The sequence below is a fragment of the Pteropus medius genome, unplaced genomic scaffold (genome assembly GCF_902729225.1).
Source record: "Pteropus medius unplaced genomic scaffold, Ma_sr-lr_union100, whole genome shotgun sequence".
Lineage (NCBI taxonomy): Eukaryota > Metazoa > Chordata > Mammalia > Chiroptera > Pteropodidae > Pteropus > Pteropus medius.
Genome location: NW_024355990.1, coordinates 9,846,883 through 9,865,581, shown reverse-complemented (window position 1 = coordinate 9,865,581; position 18,699 = coordinate 9,846,883). Strand labels below are relative to the sequence as shown.

The 18,699-nt window shown below is 50.5% G+C and overlaps 1 protein-coding gene across 4 annotated transcripts in view; it reads right to left on the bottom strand.

Moving 5' to 3' along the window:
* The window catches only part of RGS9 (regulator of G protein signaling 9), a 77,741-nt gene that overhangs the window by 40,910 nt on the left and 18,132 nt on the right, over positions 1–18,699 (bottom strand). For all 4 annotated transcript variants that reach the window (XM_039859262.1, XM_039859259.1, XM_039859260.1 and 1 more), the window contains 7 exons: positions 17,929–18,025; positions 14,337–14,387; positions 12,833–12,939; positions 12,579–12,630; positions 12,266–12,324; positions 11,342–11,418; positions 5,907–5,988 (listed from right to left, as the gene is read on the bottom strand). In XM_039859262.1, the coding sequence (XP_039715196.1) occupies positions 5,907–5,988; positions 11,342–11,418; positions 12,266–12,324; positions 12,579–12,630; positions 12,833–12,939; positions 14,337–14,387; positions 17,929–18,004 (504 nt within the window). In that variant the 5' untranslated portion in view covers positions 18,005–18,025. The remainder of the gene's footprint in view (positions 1–5,906; positions 5,989–11,341; positions 11,419–12,265; positions 12,325–12,578; positions 12,631–12,832; positions 12,940–14,336; positions 14,388–17,928; positions 18,026–18,699) is intronic.

Genomic DNA, 18,699 nt, shown 5'->3' with positions numbered 1-18,699 from the left:
TGCACGTCTCTCTGTGCTGGTTTGGTACCAGGCAGCCATCGAGTTGTCATGCGATTAACCTGGCTGACGACACTGAAACAGAGGCAGGAAGCAAGTGGGGTTTCTCCCCACCAGACTCAGCCTCATCAAAAGGACCAGCTCAGAGGTATGGCTGCCAAATAAAATACAGGATGCCCAACTCAGTTTGAATTTCAGATCAACAAGAAATATTTTGATATATAATTTTACAAAAAAAAATACAATCCATATGTTTTTTAGTATAAATACACAATACATATCAAAATGTTGGGACATAAATCATGTGCTGTTTATCTGAAATTCAAATTTAACTGGGCATCCTGTATTTCATTTGCTAAATTTGGCAACTTAGCTCAACAGGCTACCCTAGGGACTTACCATTGGGCATACGGCGTGGGCAAGGGAAGAAAAGAAATAGAAAGTGGGTGGGAAGGAGGACAAGGAAAGGGAGTAGACATCCCCACCCTACTTGTCATATGTGGACCTTAATCAATGAGTATTTACCAGGCACTTGCTATGGCCGACATTGTGCTCAACCCTCGGGAGAGCATGGTGAATGTGCCAGAGACCCCTGTCTCGAGATATCCCCAACAGGTCTCCAGCAGCTCTCGCGGGGGAGACAGCCACTCGCCCATTAATCACACAAAGAATAAATTACAGTTGTGACAAATGCTATGAAGGGACAATACAGAAGTCCAAGCCAGCCCTCAGCGGGCTCTAACCCAGCATGGGGGCAGGAGGGCGGGGAGTGTGGTCATCGGAATCAGTGCCTTTCCCTACACTGGGTCCCAGGAATTACTCCCTCCAAAGAAAGCCCCCCAGCTTAGCTGAAGACAGACTTCACACACACACACACACACACACACAAACTTTCACATCTCACACTCATGCATACGTTCACTCTCACACACATTTATACACTCGCACTGTCTCACACACATATTCAGACTCACATACTCACATATACATAGCCTCACACATACACACCCACAACTCACACTCTTCACACTTTCATGCTCACACAGGCATGCACTCACTCTCACACAGTGACACATGCTCATGCACTCACACTTACAAATTCACACATCTACACTCTCACATACACGCATGCACACGCTGACACACACTCGGCCCATGCCCATGGTGCCCCCACAACCACTGGCAGGCTGCTCTTCCATGGGCACTCCCTGCCCCGACAGCCTCAGTGCAGCCATGCCCCTGAGTCTTGAATTGGTTCCCCAACTCTCCTTTGAACTTGACCCATGCTTTAATATAAACTCAGGGGCCCCAAACAGTACACCTGAATAACCCTAATCAGCACAGGACTGCCTTCCGCTGCCCAGACCAGAGCTCTCGGAGCTGTAGCCACCCTCTGGGATCTGTTATTCTGCCAGTCTGTCCGGGGCCAGCCCCTCCCGGCTTTCCTCAGCGCTCCTGAAGGGCCAAGCACGCTCCCCTGGCTGCCCAGGCTCCTGCCTCCTCTGGGCATCTCTGTGAGTCTCAGCTGTTCCTATCAAGCCTTCAAAGCTCCCAAGGGGATGGATGTGTTTCTGCATCTGCTGGTTTGGGGAACTCCCAGGCTCCATTCATTCACTAGGTAAAGTCTTTGTTCCCCACGATCACCAGAGCCACTGCTGACGCAGTTTTTGGCACACAAGAAGATGATCGAAGGGAGATAACCCAGAGTCAGTGCACAGGAAACCAGAGCAACCGGCATCCCCGTGGTGGGCCGTCCGCAGATAAGGAAGCCTGCAGACAGACGCACGCCGCCCAGGGGTTACCCAATAATAATAATGGAAGCTCCCTTTAGGGACACACAAGCTGCCCCAACCTGCTGGGGACTGCGTAGAACGCCAGGGTGTACAACACTTTGGGTGTAGGGGCCAAAGGCAAACTTTGCTGGGCTCCTTCCTGGTAATTCAGGCTAAAAAAAAAAAGTCCTTTTGTTTCTAACATTTATCTGCTCTGGGAGGCATAGAATCCTGGCATTCCAGGAGCAGTTTGTGGGGTAGGAGCCCACAGGCATTAGTCTCTGGTGACACTCCCCCAGACCCCCCCCCCCTGCCCTTTCCCACAGCCTCCTCCCCCCCTCATCACCGCCCTCTTCCCTAGCATATCAGGCTAGACCCTTCTGGTGCATGGGACAGAAAACAATAAATAAAATACCAAATCATTTTACAAACAAAATAAAACAGGGGAAAGAGACAGAGATGAGGCTGAAACAGAGAGACGAGTTTCGATGGAAGGGTTGCAAAAGTCTGCTTCAAGTGGATCTCGGCTTGAGTGTAACTTCCAGGGACAGATGTCTGCAGACCCCCGATCTGACACTGGAGCCCGCCTCTCTCGCAGCTGCCCTGACATTCTGTACGACACGCGTTCATTTGTGCGACAGTTGTAGTCCTCGTCTGCCATAAGCTCCATTTCGACATTTAACCCATCTCAACAGGAAACGGAGGGCAGACTTCACCTTCTCTGGTGAGTGTCTGCATTTGTGGTTGAAACAAAGGCTATCTAGCTTGATATTCAGATAAGTGACCGCTTGATTAGAGTGACCACCATTGTCCCGGGACCGCGTCCTTCCTATCTCTGTGGTCCATATGCCAGCAGACCATGTCCCCAGAGACACAAAGTCACAGACGGTGCAGCAAAGATGCACGAGAGGCCCCAACATGACTTTGCTAGAGGAGACGCTTCTCCCTCTGCTCATTTACACAACTGTTGTTTGCATCATGCCCAGATCTGTATTTTGTTCCATTTGGGTAAAAAAATGAAAGAAGAACATCATTTTCCTTCATTACGGGATGCAGAGTCAGGAGTGGCATTTGGGCTCAGGAGGGATTGGGGGTCAGACTCCTCGGCCACCACCACCCACATCAGATCTTGGCTTCCGCCCATGACGACACCCCTGATACGTCTGTCATGACGTTCCTTAATTAATCGTTCCTCCCTGTGTCCCCTCGGCACGGGGGTCTTATCTCCCAGACAGGACTGCTCGCCCTTTGTGGCAATCTGGGTTCGGAGCTCCTTGAGCTGACGGAGGGGCCGCATGTGGGTGCGCCTTCCACAGCATGTCAGACAGACATGCGTTCACAGCCAGCACCGTGCAAGCTACTGAAGCTCTGAGCCTTGATCTCCCCATCTCAATAATGGGGATAATACTCCCCACTTCACAGCATCGTCCTCAGGTGAATGAGGCCATCTGTGCCAAGAGCTTGACACAGGCACGCGGTAGGCGCTCAGGGACCTTCAGCTATTATTTTATGCCCAGCACCTGACCGCTTAGCTGGCGCAGAGTCAGGGCCCCATAAAAGTTTCACAGATTAATGAACAGAGAAGGGAACGGGGGGAATGAATCGATTCGGTGCCTGCAGGCCGTGTCCCCCCACACAACAGTGGGTTACAGACAGCCCATGTGCTGGCTGCTCTACACTCTGCTGAGCCAAATGCTTTGTTTGTCTGGCTGGCTGGGCTTTTTTCCCACTGAACTGACAGTTTGTTTGGGTCTCTGGGAGACAGTCTGACAGTCCGAGTCCTGGCTTCCTGGGTTTGCTCAATTTCTAGGCTGAGACAAACTTCAAACAGGACGTTCTCTTAACCCCAGTGCTTCCAGGCCACCAAGTGGCTGAAAGTGTTTTAAGACAGGGGTAGACAGCAGGACCTCGACACACTGCAGCCTCATCTTTTACCACTGGCCCGGTTTTGACTCGGGGGGTTTTGACTCGAGAGAGACTGGACGTGATGAGCAGTTTGTGTGCGAGGAGTTTTGCGACAGCTCTGAGTACATCAAAGCCTCATTATGAATTTGGCTCCCGGAGCCATCAAAGAGGGACCAGGCACCTTTGAACCCTGGTAGCGTGCTTGTTAGAACAGCAGTGACTCATGCAATGCTCTGATGGCCAAGGAGTTTACAAAAAGGCCTTAAATGCACGAGACATCACATGACATTGTCGTGGGAGGCCTGGGCATCGGGACTGAGAGGGAAAAGCTGTGCAGTCTGCAGGTTCAGATCCTCGGGCACCCAGTGGCTGTGTGACTCTGGCCAATTAGCAACATCCCTGAACCTCTGCTTCCTTATCATCAAAACAGGACGAATGATATGACCTCCCAGGACTGCAAAGACGAAACGAGACAGCGAATGCAAAATGATGCTTGGGGCGGTGCCCGGCACACTGAAAGTCCTCGATAGCGACAATGACAGTGGTGGTGACGGAGAGAGAGAAAGTGGGGCAGGGGAGCTGACGATGGAAGTACTCATCCCAGAGACACGCTGCTGTCAAACCTCAGTGCCTCTGAATCATACTGTGCAGGGCCACTCAGTCACCTGCCTGGCGTGGGGGCTGAGCGCTTGCCCAGGAGAATGGAGGAGAACTCGGATAATCTGTATTTCATTCTGTTCCCCACAGGCCCCCTGGGTTCAGGGTCAGAGGGGAGGAGAGGGACCCCGGGCAGATCCTGCGCACGGCCAGTCTTCGCCACTTTGCAAGGGGTGTGGCCATGCTGGCCTCCCACACTGGGGGAGTCTCCACGTGGAATACGGGAGCCACTCTCCACCCTGCAAGGAGCAGGGTCCCCTCAACCATGGGTGCCCCTGGGCACCAGGGCATCTTGCCAAGTGAGTGGCTTATTGGCCATTTGCCCTTATCCTCTCCGAGGCCCCCCCTTAGGAACAGGTGACTAAATGCAGGTTAAACAATGCATGATTCCCTTCTGTTAAGATCTCCCTCCTGAACTCCCAGTGGAGAGGCGTGCACTTGACTCTGTTTCTCCAGGACCCTGGGCTCTGTCACCCTCCTACACCAGTCCCCAGGAACCCGTGGCGGGGCTGATTTCACCTAGAGGAGAAGCTGGAAACAAAGCAAAACCAAACAAGCTTCTTGGGGATCAACCCCAGGGCCTTCACCCCAGCAACAAGGCATCCAAAACCATGCTCCCAAGATGGAACACTTTACAAGGTATTCGTTTTGCGTGTAAAAAGAAAATAAGCAAAACAGCCATAATCTGATGGGATCGAAGTTCAAAAATCCAGAAGCTTTGGCACCGTGACTGACCCAGTTTGCTTTCTGGTTCTGAGAATTTAGTTCCCTGGCCAACAAGAAAACTAAAGGAGGAAAGGGAAGAACATTTGTTTTGAACTCTTCGCTTTTCAAAATCCCTTTCACATCTCCCACCTCCCATGATCCGCCCGCAGCACATGAGTCTGACATAGGAGTAAACTGAAGCAGCGGAGTTAACCCCAGTGGGTGACAGTTACAGCTTGCTTCTCCGTGCCGGGGGACGATTCTACGTTTCCCAGTGATGAGCTGTGACAAGTTACATCACTTACGTACAGCTTGTCTCTCTGGGCCACTTAAAGCCCCACAGCCAGAGAAGCAATGCGTTCGAAGCGATGAGGCTTAGCACACACTTATTCTCCTCGCCTCCTCCCATCAAGCCTCTGAGGACTGATTCCAGAAGAGGAGAAGAAGGGGGAGGGGCAGAGACACAAGGATGGCTTTGGCTATGCAGAGTGTCAGGTCCCCAAGGCATTTTATTTTTCTGCTTTGGAGGCTATGTTCTAGTTTCGTCTTCATGTATTCCTTTTCCGAGGTAGGTAAACAAACAAACAAACAAAAAGTCCTAGCCCTCTTAAAAGACGAACTCATTCGGGTCCCTGGCGTAGGTAATTCACTTGGCCCTAACACCACCAGATGCCCCACAAGCAAAGACCACGCAGGCAGTGCATTTCCTCTTCCAGCCAAGAGGCACAGGATGCTAACTCAACACTGAGCAGCTCCTCCTGTGACTCAGTTCCCGCCCCAGAGGAACACGAGCCAGCAGAAGGGGTGGTGAGTACGGGGCGGGGGTAGGAAGGCACAGAAGAGATGGGTGAAACCACGAAGGATACTCACAGGGCACCGGTGGACCAGCCAATATGCCTTCTCCTGGCAATCGAGTGCATACCTTTCTGCTTTATTCCTTTCCTTTCCGGTCCTGAAAAGCCAAAAGCCAAAGGTAAGGCCAGTAAGACTCTTCCTTTTGCTCAGTGACAGACCCCATTCCTGATGACCCAGACCGCTCTCCCAACTTGGCCAACTAATCCATGTTTGGCATGACAATGAAAATAGCAAACCCTCATGTGACACTCACGTGCTAGGTACCTTGCCAAATGCTTTCACATGTATTAACTCATTTAATCCACCCAGCGACCTTTTCTCACTTTGCAGTTCAGGAAACTGAAGCAAAAAAAAAAGGTTGAACGCCTCGCCTGGCCCAGGGTCGCACTGTCAGCAAATGGCAGGCGGGGGACTCGAACCAGGAGTCTGGCCCCAGACAGAGTCCAGCTCTGCCTGAGAGCGCTGTGCTGGACGCGACCACCCCCATGACGAGCCCCAGAATCGGATCAACACCATCGACTTCACCACTGGAGTGAGCGTGGAGGACATGCTGGGCTGACATTTGGCCACCTGCCTTCTTCATTTTCCCTGCTTTGGTAAACCACACAATCGGCATCTGGACAAGCAGGCAGCGAGCCATGCCAGAGCCTGCGATGGGAAAAAGGCTGGCCTCGGGGAGTCCTCGTTTCTCCCCGCTGTCATTTCCACTCTGTCACTTCCAAGAGTGTGTGTCAAGCCAGGGTTTTTCTGAGCCCAACTTATCATTGTAAAAGGCTATTTATTTTCCCTCTTATCTCTCGGTCTCCCGCTTCCCCATTATGGATGGGAAGTGACACTGTGCTTCCTCCTGTGGGAGCTGAGCAACATTATCGTGCCCTGGGCCCCAGTCAGCACCATTTCCACGGCGACCTGCACTCGCACGCGGTAATGCTTGTTTTCCGAGGCAACGTGGGATGACACACACGCCCTCTGCAAGACAGAGTCGGCGGATTTGCCGGCTAATGTATTGTGAATAACATAACATCCAGAGACCCAGATGGGTGGAAGGCGCCATTCCAGTGGGGTGTTTTGCCAGCCTCCTTGGGAAATTAAATACAAACACTGTTGCTCCAGCTTCCCCTTGCCAACCTAACTCGATTTTCTACCAGGTTAACTACCCCGTGTCCTCGGGAGCCCGGGGCACTGTGGGGTTTCCAGGTTGCTGGACAGCTATGTAAATAGAGTGAATGGTTAATTTACTCCCATGGGCCTTCCTGGCTTTGCTCTTCTCCGATAGATGTTCCTGGAGGAGAATCATGATGAATGGAATCCAAGGGAGTCAGTAAACAAGGGATTATGTTAGTTTGTCTTATTATTAGCATCATTATTTTAGCAACGGTATCATTCAATCAAGTATCCATTCATTCATTCATGTGTGTATTTATTTCCTACTATGCTCCAAGCACTGGGAGTCTACGGGTGGACCAAACAGACTGCTATGGATTGAATATCTGTCTCCCCAAATTTTGAATATTGAAGCCCTAACCCCAATGTGATGGCCTCTGGAGATAGGGCCTTTAAGAGGTAATTAGATGAGGTCATAATGATGAGACCTTTACGATGGGGTTAGTGCCCTAACAACAGGAGACAATAGAGTTTCTCTCCCCACCACCCCCCATCTACCTATCCCCCGCCCATTCCACCCCAATCCTTCCCCCACACATGACACAACAGAAAGACGGCCATCTGCAACCCAGGAAGCAGGCCCTCAGCAGAGACCCAACCCTGCCAGAACCTCGATCTTGGACTTTCCAGCCTCCGGAACTGTAAGAAAACTAATGTCTGTTATTTAAGTCACCCCGCCTACAGTATTTGTTATGGCAGCCCAAGACGACTAATACACAGACTAATGGTCTAAACATTATACAAATAGTTCAAGAAATAAATACAAAATTTACGAATTGCATTATGTGCTATAAGGAAGTGTTCAGGAGCCTGTAATGCCGAATCAGGGGTGGTGACTTTTGAATATGTCGATAATTCTCCGACACTCCTTTCATTGAGAGATGGGCCTATGTCCCCTCTCCTTGAAACCAGGTGGCTTTTTGAGACTGTATCAATGAACAGAGTACTCAGAAATGGCACTGTGTGGCTTCTAAGGCTGGTCCATAAAAGGCAAGACAGCTGCCACCCTTCTCACTGGAATATTTGCCTTTGAAAACTCCAACCCAGTGGTCCCCAACCTTTTTGGCACCAGAGACTGTTGCTCCTATGAGAATCTAATGCCTGGTGATCTGAGGTGGAGCTGAGGCGGTGATGCTAGCGCTGGGGAGCGGCTGCAAACACAGATGAAGCTTCACTTGCTCGATGCCACTCATCTCTTGCTGCTGTGTGGCCCAGTCCCTAACAGGCCACAGACTGGTACCAGTCCATGGCCTCAGGGTTTGGGGACCCCTGCTCCAACCACCAGTAAGCAATCTGCCTGCCTTGATGCTACCATTTTGTTATAAAGTCCAAGACAGACTTCAAGAAAAGGCTCAGGAAAGGTGAGGGCAGAAATGTATATGTGCTCGTGTGTAGACAGATGATAGATAGATAGATAGATAGATAGATAGATAGATAGACAGACAGATGATAGATAGATGATAGATAGATGAATAGATAGATGATAGATGAATGAATGATAGATAGATAGATAGATAGATAGATAGATGAATGATAGATAGATAGATGATGAATGAATGATAGATAGCTAGATAGACAGATAGATGAATAGATAGATAGATAGATAGATAGATAGATAGATAGATAGATAGATAATAAATAAGTAGATGGGGGAAAGCGGGGATGAGGATTAATGAATTTATTTTAAGAAATCAGTTCACGTGAGTGAGGAGACTGGCAAGTCCAAATTTTACAGGGTGGGCCGGCAGGCTGGAGACCCAATAAGAGCCAACACCGCAACTCGAGTCCAAAGACAGTCTAATGGCAGAACCACTTCTTCCTCAGGGAACCTCGGTCTTTTTCTTAAGGCCTTCAACTGACTGGATGAGGCCCAGCCGTACTACATACGGCCATCTGTTCTACCTTAAGTCTACTGATGTAAATGTTAATCTCATCTAATAACAAACAAACAAACAAACAAACAACACCTTCACTATGACATCTAAGCGGGTGTTGGACCAAAGATCGGGGTACCGTGGCCTAGCCAAGTCCACACATAAAATTAACTACCATAGACTCTCAATCAGAAATCAGAGGCAGCCTTCGAGTCGAGCAATGGAATTAGTGGGGGAAAGTGAGCATCTCCGAAGGACAGAGCCTTTTAGAAACGGCCCATGCCCATGCATCCTGGAGGACAATGGAGAAAGGCGGTGCCCCACGATGTGGGTGGCACAGAGCGGGAGGCCAAGGCCTGCGTGGTGGGGCCTGTGGGGGCCCCCCAGAATAACTCTCAGCTGCAAGAGCACCCTGGAAGGCCTATGTCCTCTGGATCACTGGGCTCATCCTTCTCGGGGGTGGGGGGGTGGCGGGGCGAGAGCGGAACCCAGCAGGAATTCCAAACTGGCGCACCGAACGGAAGTAAGCAATGCTAGCCCAGGCTCCACGCTGTCTCGGCGGGTGGCCGCGGCCGAATGGACACAAGCCCCATTCGTAGATGTGACGGGTGACGAGAACCCTTCATTTCCCTCTCGCCAACAGAAACGAACACAGTACTCAGGACTCGCCAAATGGAGCCTGATAAAAAGGTGATGAAAGATTTTAAAAACCACCCCTACGTCGCTTTGTCTCAAATATGCCCAGGTCAAAACATACCATATCGGTGGTGAAAGGGCAGTGCCCGCTCTCTCAGGACGTTCTTCTGTCTGCATCTAAGCCCCAAGAACAACTTTTCCCTCACGGGAGGCAATAACGCCATTCCTCCATTAGAATTTCTGCTTTTCCTGGGCTGGCACCCCTGCCTCGGAGCACTCACCTCTTGTGATGGTTCATTTTATGTGTCAACCTGGCTGGGCCACGGGGTGCCCAGAGATTTGGTCAGACATTATTCTGGGTGTGTCTCGAGGGTGTTTTTGGATGACCGAGCTTTCAGCTGAAGGCCTTGGGCTGAGACGTCAGTCTTTTCCTGCCTCCAGACTCAAACTGACCCATCGGCCCTTCCTGGGCATCGAGCCTGCCAGCTTTCGGACTGGACCTTACAGCTTCGGCCCTCCTGGGTCCTTAGCTTGCCGGATACAGATCCTGAGGCTTTTTATCCTCCTTAACTGTGGGAGCTAATTCCTTCTAATTAATCTCTCGTATGTATATGCTATTGGTTCTCTTTTCTTGAGAACCCGACTAAGCCACCAGTCCAGTCCCCAGGCTGCTTCATGAGACTGGGGTCTCCACCATCCAGCCCAGCAGGTTCAGGCCTGCCAGGATCAGGACCTGTCAGGCTGAGTGCGGCTAGGCCAGCTGCACGTCTCCGTTTGGGCACTCATTGGTATCGGTCCCCAGGTAGTGCTGACACTCACACATCTCAGCCACACGGAAGCACTGTCCATCCTCGCTCATCCGCCTCTGCAGTCAGGTGCGTATTTAGCCTGCCCTGGCTAATGAAGTGTGAGCAGAAGTGACGTACCACTTGTGACCCGCACAGCCTCTCGCCCCCACCGCTCTAAACACAGGCAAAGCCCAGATGGTGCTGCTCCTTCAGCGTGGGTCCTGGAGTGGGCACGACGCATGTCAGAGCCCCCGCTGACCCACAGTGGGTATGCAACACGAACAAGAAGTGCACCCTGCAGTTTCACGCTCCTGAGAGGTGGGGGCTGTTTGTTACAATAGCCTAGGCTCGTCCTGACTGATACACTCTCCCCAACATTTACATCCGGCTCTCACAGACAAGGCAGAGCCCTAGGGTGATGTCGGTGCCAGTCCCGATGTGGACCGCAGGCCAATGAGAGCAGCAGCGGGTGGTTCTAACGTGTAAATCTGATTAGATCCCTCCTCCGCTTAAAAGCTTTCTCGCTCCCCCCAGCCATGGCCCTCAGCACAACGTGCTCTCACGACGTGCATCCCTGGCCTCACTCTGGCCAGTTGCAGGCTTTCCGCTCTCCACTCCTGCTACAAGGAAGTGCTTCAGGCGGGCACTCTGCTGCCTCCAGGCTCTGGTGCTGTCTGCTTAGACCGCCGTTCCTCCCCCGTCACTCTCTATCCAACATCATCACCCCTCACCTAGACACTTCCTGTGCAGCCTACGGGTTCAATGTCGATTCTACTGCTGCTTCTGCAAAGCTCTGCCCTTGGCTCTCCCCTCATTGCAGCATCATAGTCTGTCGGCTCAACTGCCTGATCCACTAGACTGTCTTTTATTCCCTAGGCCTAGCCCAATTTGACACATAAATGACCAACAAGTGTTTATTTTAACGAAAGAAAACAAAGAAGGAAGGGAGGGAAGGACAACCAGAGGACGAATGTCACCTTTCACTCACCTGTATTGCTCTTTGGCCTGCATGATGACAAAGTCCCACTTGTAGTTAATTTTTTTATTCAAGAAATTGTAATTTTCCTAGAGGAGGAGAAGAAAATGAGAACATTAAGCTCCATGACACATGCCACATGCAGGGGACAGAAAGCCCTAAGTCAGTGAGGGTGTGCCTCTGTCTCTGTGGCAACTAGACCCGGCCACAGGGCCTCCCACCCCAGCTCTGCAAAGGCGCTCATCAAGAGGTAGCACCAAACTCTCAGAAAGCCTTCAACTCAGCTTGGATTTTATTTTAATGAATGTATCCCAAATCTGATTAGGAAGAGGGGCATAGTATGAGGGAGAATATGGAAACTCAATATTTAACAAGAGAACATCGTAAATCCGCAAAGATAAGACCTAATATTGTGTGATACTGGCTCTTCTAAAAACATGTTTGTAAAGAATAAAAACACAGCCAAATTGTGGCCATCTGCCCAGAAAGCTAGCCTTTTGAGGGTGAGGGTGTGTCCTTTGAGAAATCTGACTCATTGAGCCTAAAACAAAAGTCTATACTATTGTTTTCCCATCACAAGCTCAAATTCAAATCTGTTCACCACGTAATATGCATTATCATACATATTAAGTCATATTGTTTTAGGACAGCAAGGGCTTAAATTATAGCAGGAGAAACTAAAGCTCAATGTGGGGAAAATTTAATTCAGGGGGCTGCTTCTAAATATATGAGTGAGTGATGGATGGATGATGGATGGATGGATGGATGGATAGATGATGAATGAATGATGGATGGATGGATAGATGGACAGATGGATGATGGCTGGATGGATGATGAGGATACATATGAATATAGCAATGAGGTAACGTGGAAAAAATGGTTCAAGATTATATTCCACTCAATCATCATAACCTGTGCTTGAAAGCATCTCTGTACCTTTTCATAGTCTTCTAGAATTCCTTTCTTCTTGATATTTCGCTTGGCCAGATAAATGGCTGGAGAAGGAAACAATCACATCTTCCATCATCATCATATTTTAAAATCGCTTCTGCAGCCTCTCTGTGCATGAGGCTGCTGTGCTCAGCCTGGTGCAGAAAACTCTCAGCAGACCCACTCCCTCCCCCAGGAACATGCCCAACACAGATGTGAACTGACAGGTCGTGATGACGGCAAGACAAACGTCCCCGACGTGCAGGGAGCAAATAAGGAGCATGTCAAGCACCACCACCGGCACGGGGGAGAGTTTTACCATAGTCTGTATCTTCGGCTGGCCACTGCTGGGTCGGCCAGAAATACGGCGTCTGTAAAAGGAACCAGGAGACCTGGCTTAAACAGTGGGCTGTGACCCCGAGCCCCCAGCCAGGTGGCTCAAGAGATAAAACTTCCTCAGCCTCCCTGCTCCCACTGTTTCTAAAGTTCTGATCTGTGAGGATACGAAGCCAAGCAACTACCTCTTCAGATAAGATTAACCCCATTAACCCCGTATTAGTACCCAAGACTCACCTGAAAACGGTAGAGGCTGCCGTCGGGCTTGAGAATGAGATTCCTGGGGTCTTGCAGGGGGTAAATGTAGCCATACTTGACGATGAAGTTGCCCAAGTTCTGTGCCTCTGCAGAGAAGCAGTTGCAACATGGAAGTTAAGAGCAGAGGCCAAAGGTAGAAGCTCAATTCTCACACCACAAACTCCAGCAGTACTAACAGCACTTCATCTAAGAAGTGAAGACAGTGGCTTCTGAACTTGGCTGTAAACAAGTATCAGCTGGGGAGCAGCTGTTAAGGAGGATTCCCCAGCCAGATCTCCAGGAATAACAACTCAGTAGGTCTGGAGGCGAGCTAACAGGTGCCACAGGTGATCCACCGCAGGTGTTGAGGGGTGACGGGGAAATCCTGGAGAAGCTTCTTTGGGCCCTTTGGGTCTAGAGAAGTCCCCAGGAGCAGGGAGAGAATGTCTCCGTTTGGCCAACAGACACTTCCTCACTCCATGGAAAAGAGAGGCCACATTTATTGTCAATTTCTCTTCCAAGGTCAGCTCCGCCTGCATCCCAGGTCCAGATCCTCTGGCTCCTCCCCATCTCACTTTAATCCCGCCCCCACTTCTGTTTGCTAGGACACACAGTCTTGTTTCTGAATTTGCATCAGTTAAGAGAAAACTGTCCTGGTTCTTTCTTAGAGGCAGGTGTCACCAAGGAAAGCAGGTGTCTTTCCATCGAGAGTCCTCCAGACCCGCCTTGCCCCAGGACTCAACCCACATGCCATCCCATAGCTCAGCCTCCAAGCCTCGGGAGGACTTTCTCCCCAACCCTCCCTCGTCACAGCTCACTCCCTCCATCACGGACCAGACCCTCATTTTTCATGCCTGTTTTACCAACAGCCTTTTTTTCTAGTGGGAAGTCCACTCCCCAGATTCTTTCTGCTTCAATCCATCCTTCAAGCTGCTGTCAAACGTCCTAGCTTAAACGTGATTATCGCACACACCACCATGCTCAAAAATTCCCCATGGCTTCCTGTTGCCTAGCTCCCAGATGCCCTGAGGAATTTGCAGATGTGCCCGAGGCACTGCCATCCCTCCACTGCCATCCGTACCCAGCTGAAGATGTTTCCACCAACTTCCCCTCCGCACCACTCCACCTCTGCTTCGCTCCGTCTCTACGCCATTGCCCTTGCTAGTGGCCCCTCTGAGCTCCCCTGCACAATTCACGAGCATCGTCTCTTTCAAGACCAGACGCGCGTATGCATCACCCCCTCCAAGAAGTCTTTCTTGACTGACTCCTTCCCATTTATCCGTTATTTACATGCTCTCGAAATTTTCTATGAAATGAGTTTGTCCCCCAATGATCACGCCATCACTTTTGATTCTGGTTGTTTTACACTTGTCTCTCCAATTAAACTGTCAGTTTCTCAGAGACACGGGCTAAGCCTCCATTTAGCTTCTACCCTCCAGAGAGTCTTTGGGGGGCGCTGCACACACAGTCCTCCTCGGCAGATGAGTGTCAGATGAGCTCTCACCCAGATTGGAGATCCAAAGCCGCTGGATGATCCATTGTAGAACATCACTCCCTGCAAAACAGAAGTGTCTGGCCGTCATCAGAGCCTCCTAACACATCTGCCGTTACCTGGCTGGCCTTCTCCCTGCCCAGCTGTGATCTCGTCCTTCTTCTGCTCAAAACTTTCAGGGACCCTCCCTCTCTGTTCACAACAAACCCCGAAGCCCTAATTCAGGGTCATCCACGATCTGACTCCAGCCCTATCTGCAGCTTAACCTCTCCTACACACCCTCAGTCTTCGTCTCTCTCGTGGGACTGATCCTCTTACCTTAGAATGCTTTGTGCATGGACTAGCATTCGTCGAGTTAGGAAATAAACAGACTAAGCCTTACCCTGAAAAAAAAAAACAGAGCCAAGACAAGATGTCCGTGGGCCTCTAGATGGAGCCTGGACACACAAGAGTAAATCAGAGCCAGGGACGGGAGGAGAAGTGGGGGTGCGCTAAGGGCGGGGTTCTCCTACGCCCTCATGTTCCCATGCAGAACGCTGAGGAGTCGGAGAACTCTAAATTTAAACCTGGCCTCCCAGGTCATTACGAAGGTACTTTAGTCAAAGCAGGAGTATGGCACGTATTTCAGTAACTCTTGGTAGGGTGATTTATAACTTTGGACAATGTGGGCCCCATTCATATTCTTTGTCCTCTTGCCCTGGGCTCTGCAAGTTTTAGGGACTGGTCTGAGAACAATGCAGAGTGAAGAGTGATATGAGAAAAGCAGGAGAGGCAGATGAGATCAGGAGAGCATTACCCATACGCCCCGCCACCAGGCATTCACATCTATCTAAGGGCCCAGGCGAGACCACTTCCACCAAGCCCAGAACTGCCGTGGGACCCCAGGGACACTGTGTGCCTCTCACTCGACCTGGACTCTCCAGCCCCAGAAGCAGAACATGCTCCTTGTAGGAGGAGGGCAGCTCGTCTCAGAAGAAAGACAAGCTGACCTGGAACCAAGCACCCCAATTCAGACACCATCTTGCAAATGCCAATGACCTCACTTTCCAGCAACTTTCAGCCTGCTGTACGAAGGCCGAGTTGGGTCCCCTGTCTGCACGGGAACCAGCCCACAAAACACACCAGAAAGGAGGACACTGCCTGAGTCCCTGTAGCTGGACTGCTACGAATGAGACGTTCCTCCTAGGAAGGGGTGAAGGGTCATTTCCTCTGGTGCCCTCCAGGGAGGGCCCTTGTGGCCCGCTCACACACTCTCGGGGCTTAATTATCTGCCCACAGCATGGCTGAGGATGGCCAACCTGTCGCTCTTCCCTTCCCGCCCACGCCCTAAGGCCCAATGTCCAGCCATTGTCTCTGTCAGTGCCCGTGTGCCAACCATGATCGTTTCCACTGGGTTCTTCTCTGTTGCCCTTGGCTTTATTAACTCCCAGCTGGCTGTTCAGGAGGAAAATTCTTCATCTAAATTCCTATTTAAAATTCTAGGACGGTGTGTTTTAGACTTTCCCTCTCCAGTCTCAGTGACTGCCATGCAGCGGTACGCAGACCGGGGGAGGGGCCCAGGCAGACAGCAGACTGATTAGTGCTGTCCGCCAAGGAGCCGAGGGTTTTCTCATGCACTTGACCACTTCCTGAAATAGATCAAATGAGATTACGGGGCCGCGTGGTCTGTGCCGACAGCACAGCGGCTCCTACGTCAGCCACCTTCATCCCCAAAAGTCCTGGGTCACCTGCCATCCGAGGAGATGGATGGCAATTACCCAATTTGTTTTGATTAGCGTGGATGCTGCCGCTACATGACAAGGCTCTTCCTGTGCCCTGTTCTGACAGCAGCTGGAATTCACCAGCAGGAGCAACAAGGGAAAACATGGCAGGGTGGGCAGTCTCGCTCAAACCCAGGAAGCCAGGAGGGAAAGCGGCTCACGCACTCTGCCAGTGGATGAGGGCACGGACTCTGGAGTCACCCGAGCTCAGCCGTGTATGAGTTTAGGGACACAGAGACAAGCTGCTGAACCTCTTTGCATTTCCATGGCCCCATCTGCAAAGAGGGGATGGCCTTATCTATCCCTAACTTTGCCATGGGTATGAACCGATGCAGTGTGGGAAACTGCTAGCTACTGCCACCCTTGAAGCATCCACTCTGTGCTGACCACGTGCACAGCACTATCGCATGTCATTCCTGCAATCGTTCCCTTAGATAGGGATCGCTAGTTCTGCTTCTAAAATGAAAAAAATTGAGACTAAGTTTACGCAGCTAGAAAAAGGCACCCAAATGATTCGGCCCCAGGGAGCCTGATTCAACATCCAGTGCTCTTTGCACAGTGCTAGACCAGGACTGGTTCACACATTTGACAAACTTGCATGAAAGCTCCACCCTGACCCACAGCTATGCTAAGCGTTGGGGTTACCCAGATGGGCAAGGTGAGATTTCTCCCCTTGAGGGCTTTCGAATCCAGTGGAGAATTCAGGCCAGGAGCAGAGAGGGGACAGGGGCAGGGATGCCTTCAGAATCACCACAGCTGCTCCTTAACCACTGGATGAGAGCAGAGGCACCCTGGAAGGTGTGCCTGCAGATCCCTGATCTTTAGGTGCCCGAGCTACTCCAGTTCCTGGCCTTTCTCAAGTCTGGCTCGTCAAAGGGTTTCCCTCTCTTGGGGAGGCTACCCTGTCACATTCTGATCAATTCCTCTTTTGCTCCAACTAGCCAGAGTTGGTCTGTTGCTTGCGCTCAAGGAACCCTGAGTGACACACGGCTGGCAGGGGCACCCCTTCCTCCAAGCTGGCAGAAAGGCAAATGGGAGACCATTAGGCAGCTGCCTCTGCAAAGACTAGGACATCTTGAGTGGAAAATTAATAGTCAGGTCGTGGGAGGGGTACAGAGTGAGGGCTCACAGAAGCTCAGCACAGGGGCAAGTCCCCAGCATGTGCTCTGAAAAGCTATCTGGTTCTGTAGGCAAGATGCCTCAAAATATACCCTTTACTGCAAACCCAAAATCATAAAACGCATGCAACACAATTATCGAAATGCATTCTTACTTCGGGGTTCAGCCTCTTCTGCCTATATCCTCAAAAGAGGCTCTGCAGCCCTTTATCCCACACCCAGAGAAAAAAGACAATGGGGCTATCCCCACGAGTAGTTAAGAAGGGTCTGAATATGAATTGGAAGGTAGGGAAAGTTGGAGCAAACAGTACTCTTTTCCTGCTACCTGATTTCATTAAAACAAAACAAACAAGGCAAACAAACAAAAAGTGACAGTACAAGTTTTTTAAATGGCCTCCCAGGAGGAATGGCTTCACAAAGTGACCTCTTGAGTCCTTTTCTCCTTCCTTTGTGACCCCTTCCTCAGAAGGAGCCTGTGGTCCAGCAATCAGCAATATTTGGGGCTAGAAGTAAATATTTTAGGTTTTGTGGGCCATTATACGGTCTCTGCACAAATATTTAACTCTGCCATGGGAGGACAAAAGCAGCCAAAGACAATACATAAATGAGGAGGTAGACGTGTTCCAATAAAACTTTATTTACAAATATAGGCTGCGGGCCTGTTTGGTCCATGAGCTATAGTTTGCCAGCCCCTGCGTAGGGCCTGTAAATCACAAGATACATTACCTGTCATGGCATGCGGGATGCTGGTGACCAGGATCTTCTGATTCTGCATTCTGACCCCCGTCTCTGGGTTCTGCATATCCTTCACCAGAGCTTCAATCTGTAAGACCAAAGTGAAAAATCTGGCTGAGCAGAACGATTTCAAAAGCTGAGTAAGGAAGGCTCTTTTCAAGGAACTGAGGGATCAAAAGACACAAAGATGAGCACAAAACGCTTACAACCTACGTGGCGCTGAGTAACTATAATGCAACCAGAATAACTGTGTGCTTCACAGACTCAAACACCCTTCCCAAGTGTGAGTGCTCAGAGAAATTCAATCTGTCTTGGAGATTCTGCAGAGGCATTTAAGAGGAGATGGGACATAAGAAAAAAAGATTTTTCTGGACAGAAAAAGAGAGGACAATGTGAGCAAAGGCATAAGAGGGTGGCAGTGCCCGGGCTGGGAAAGAACAGGGGAGATGAAGCTGGAGTGGCAGGTGAAGGCCAGATCACAGTGAGCCTCGAATGCCACTCGAATCCCAAAGCGTGGATTTCGTTCCGGCAGCTATTTCTGGAGAGCAGCATAATCTGGCCTGCATTTTGGAAACGTGGTCCATGACAGAGAGAAGAACATTAAGCATGAAAAAAGTTTGCCAAGGTGGAGAAAAGCGGAGACATGGCGACAGTCCAGGCATTGCAGAAATGATGAGGCTTCAGCCTGGCCATGTCCACGCCTTGGTCTATTCACAGCGGGGCAACCAGAGTGAATCTTTCAATTGTTTTAGAATGTGTCGC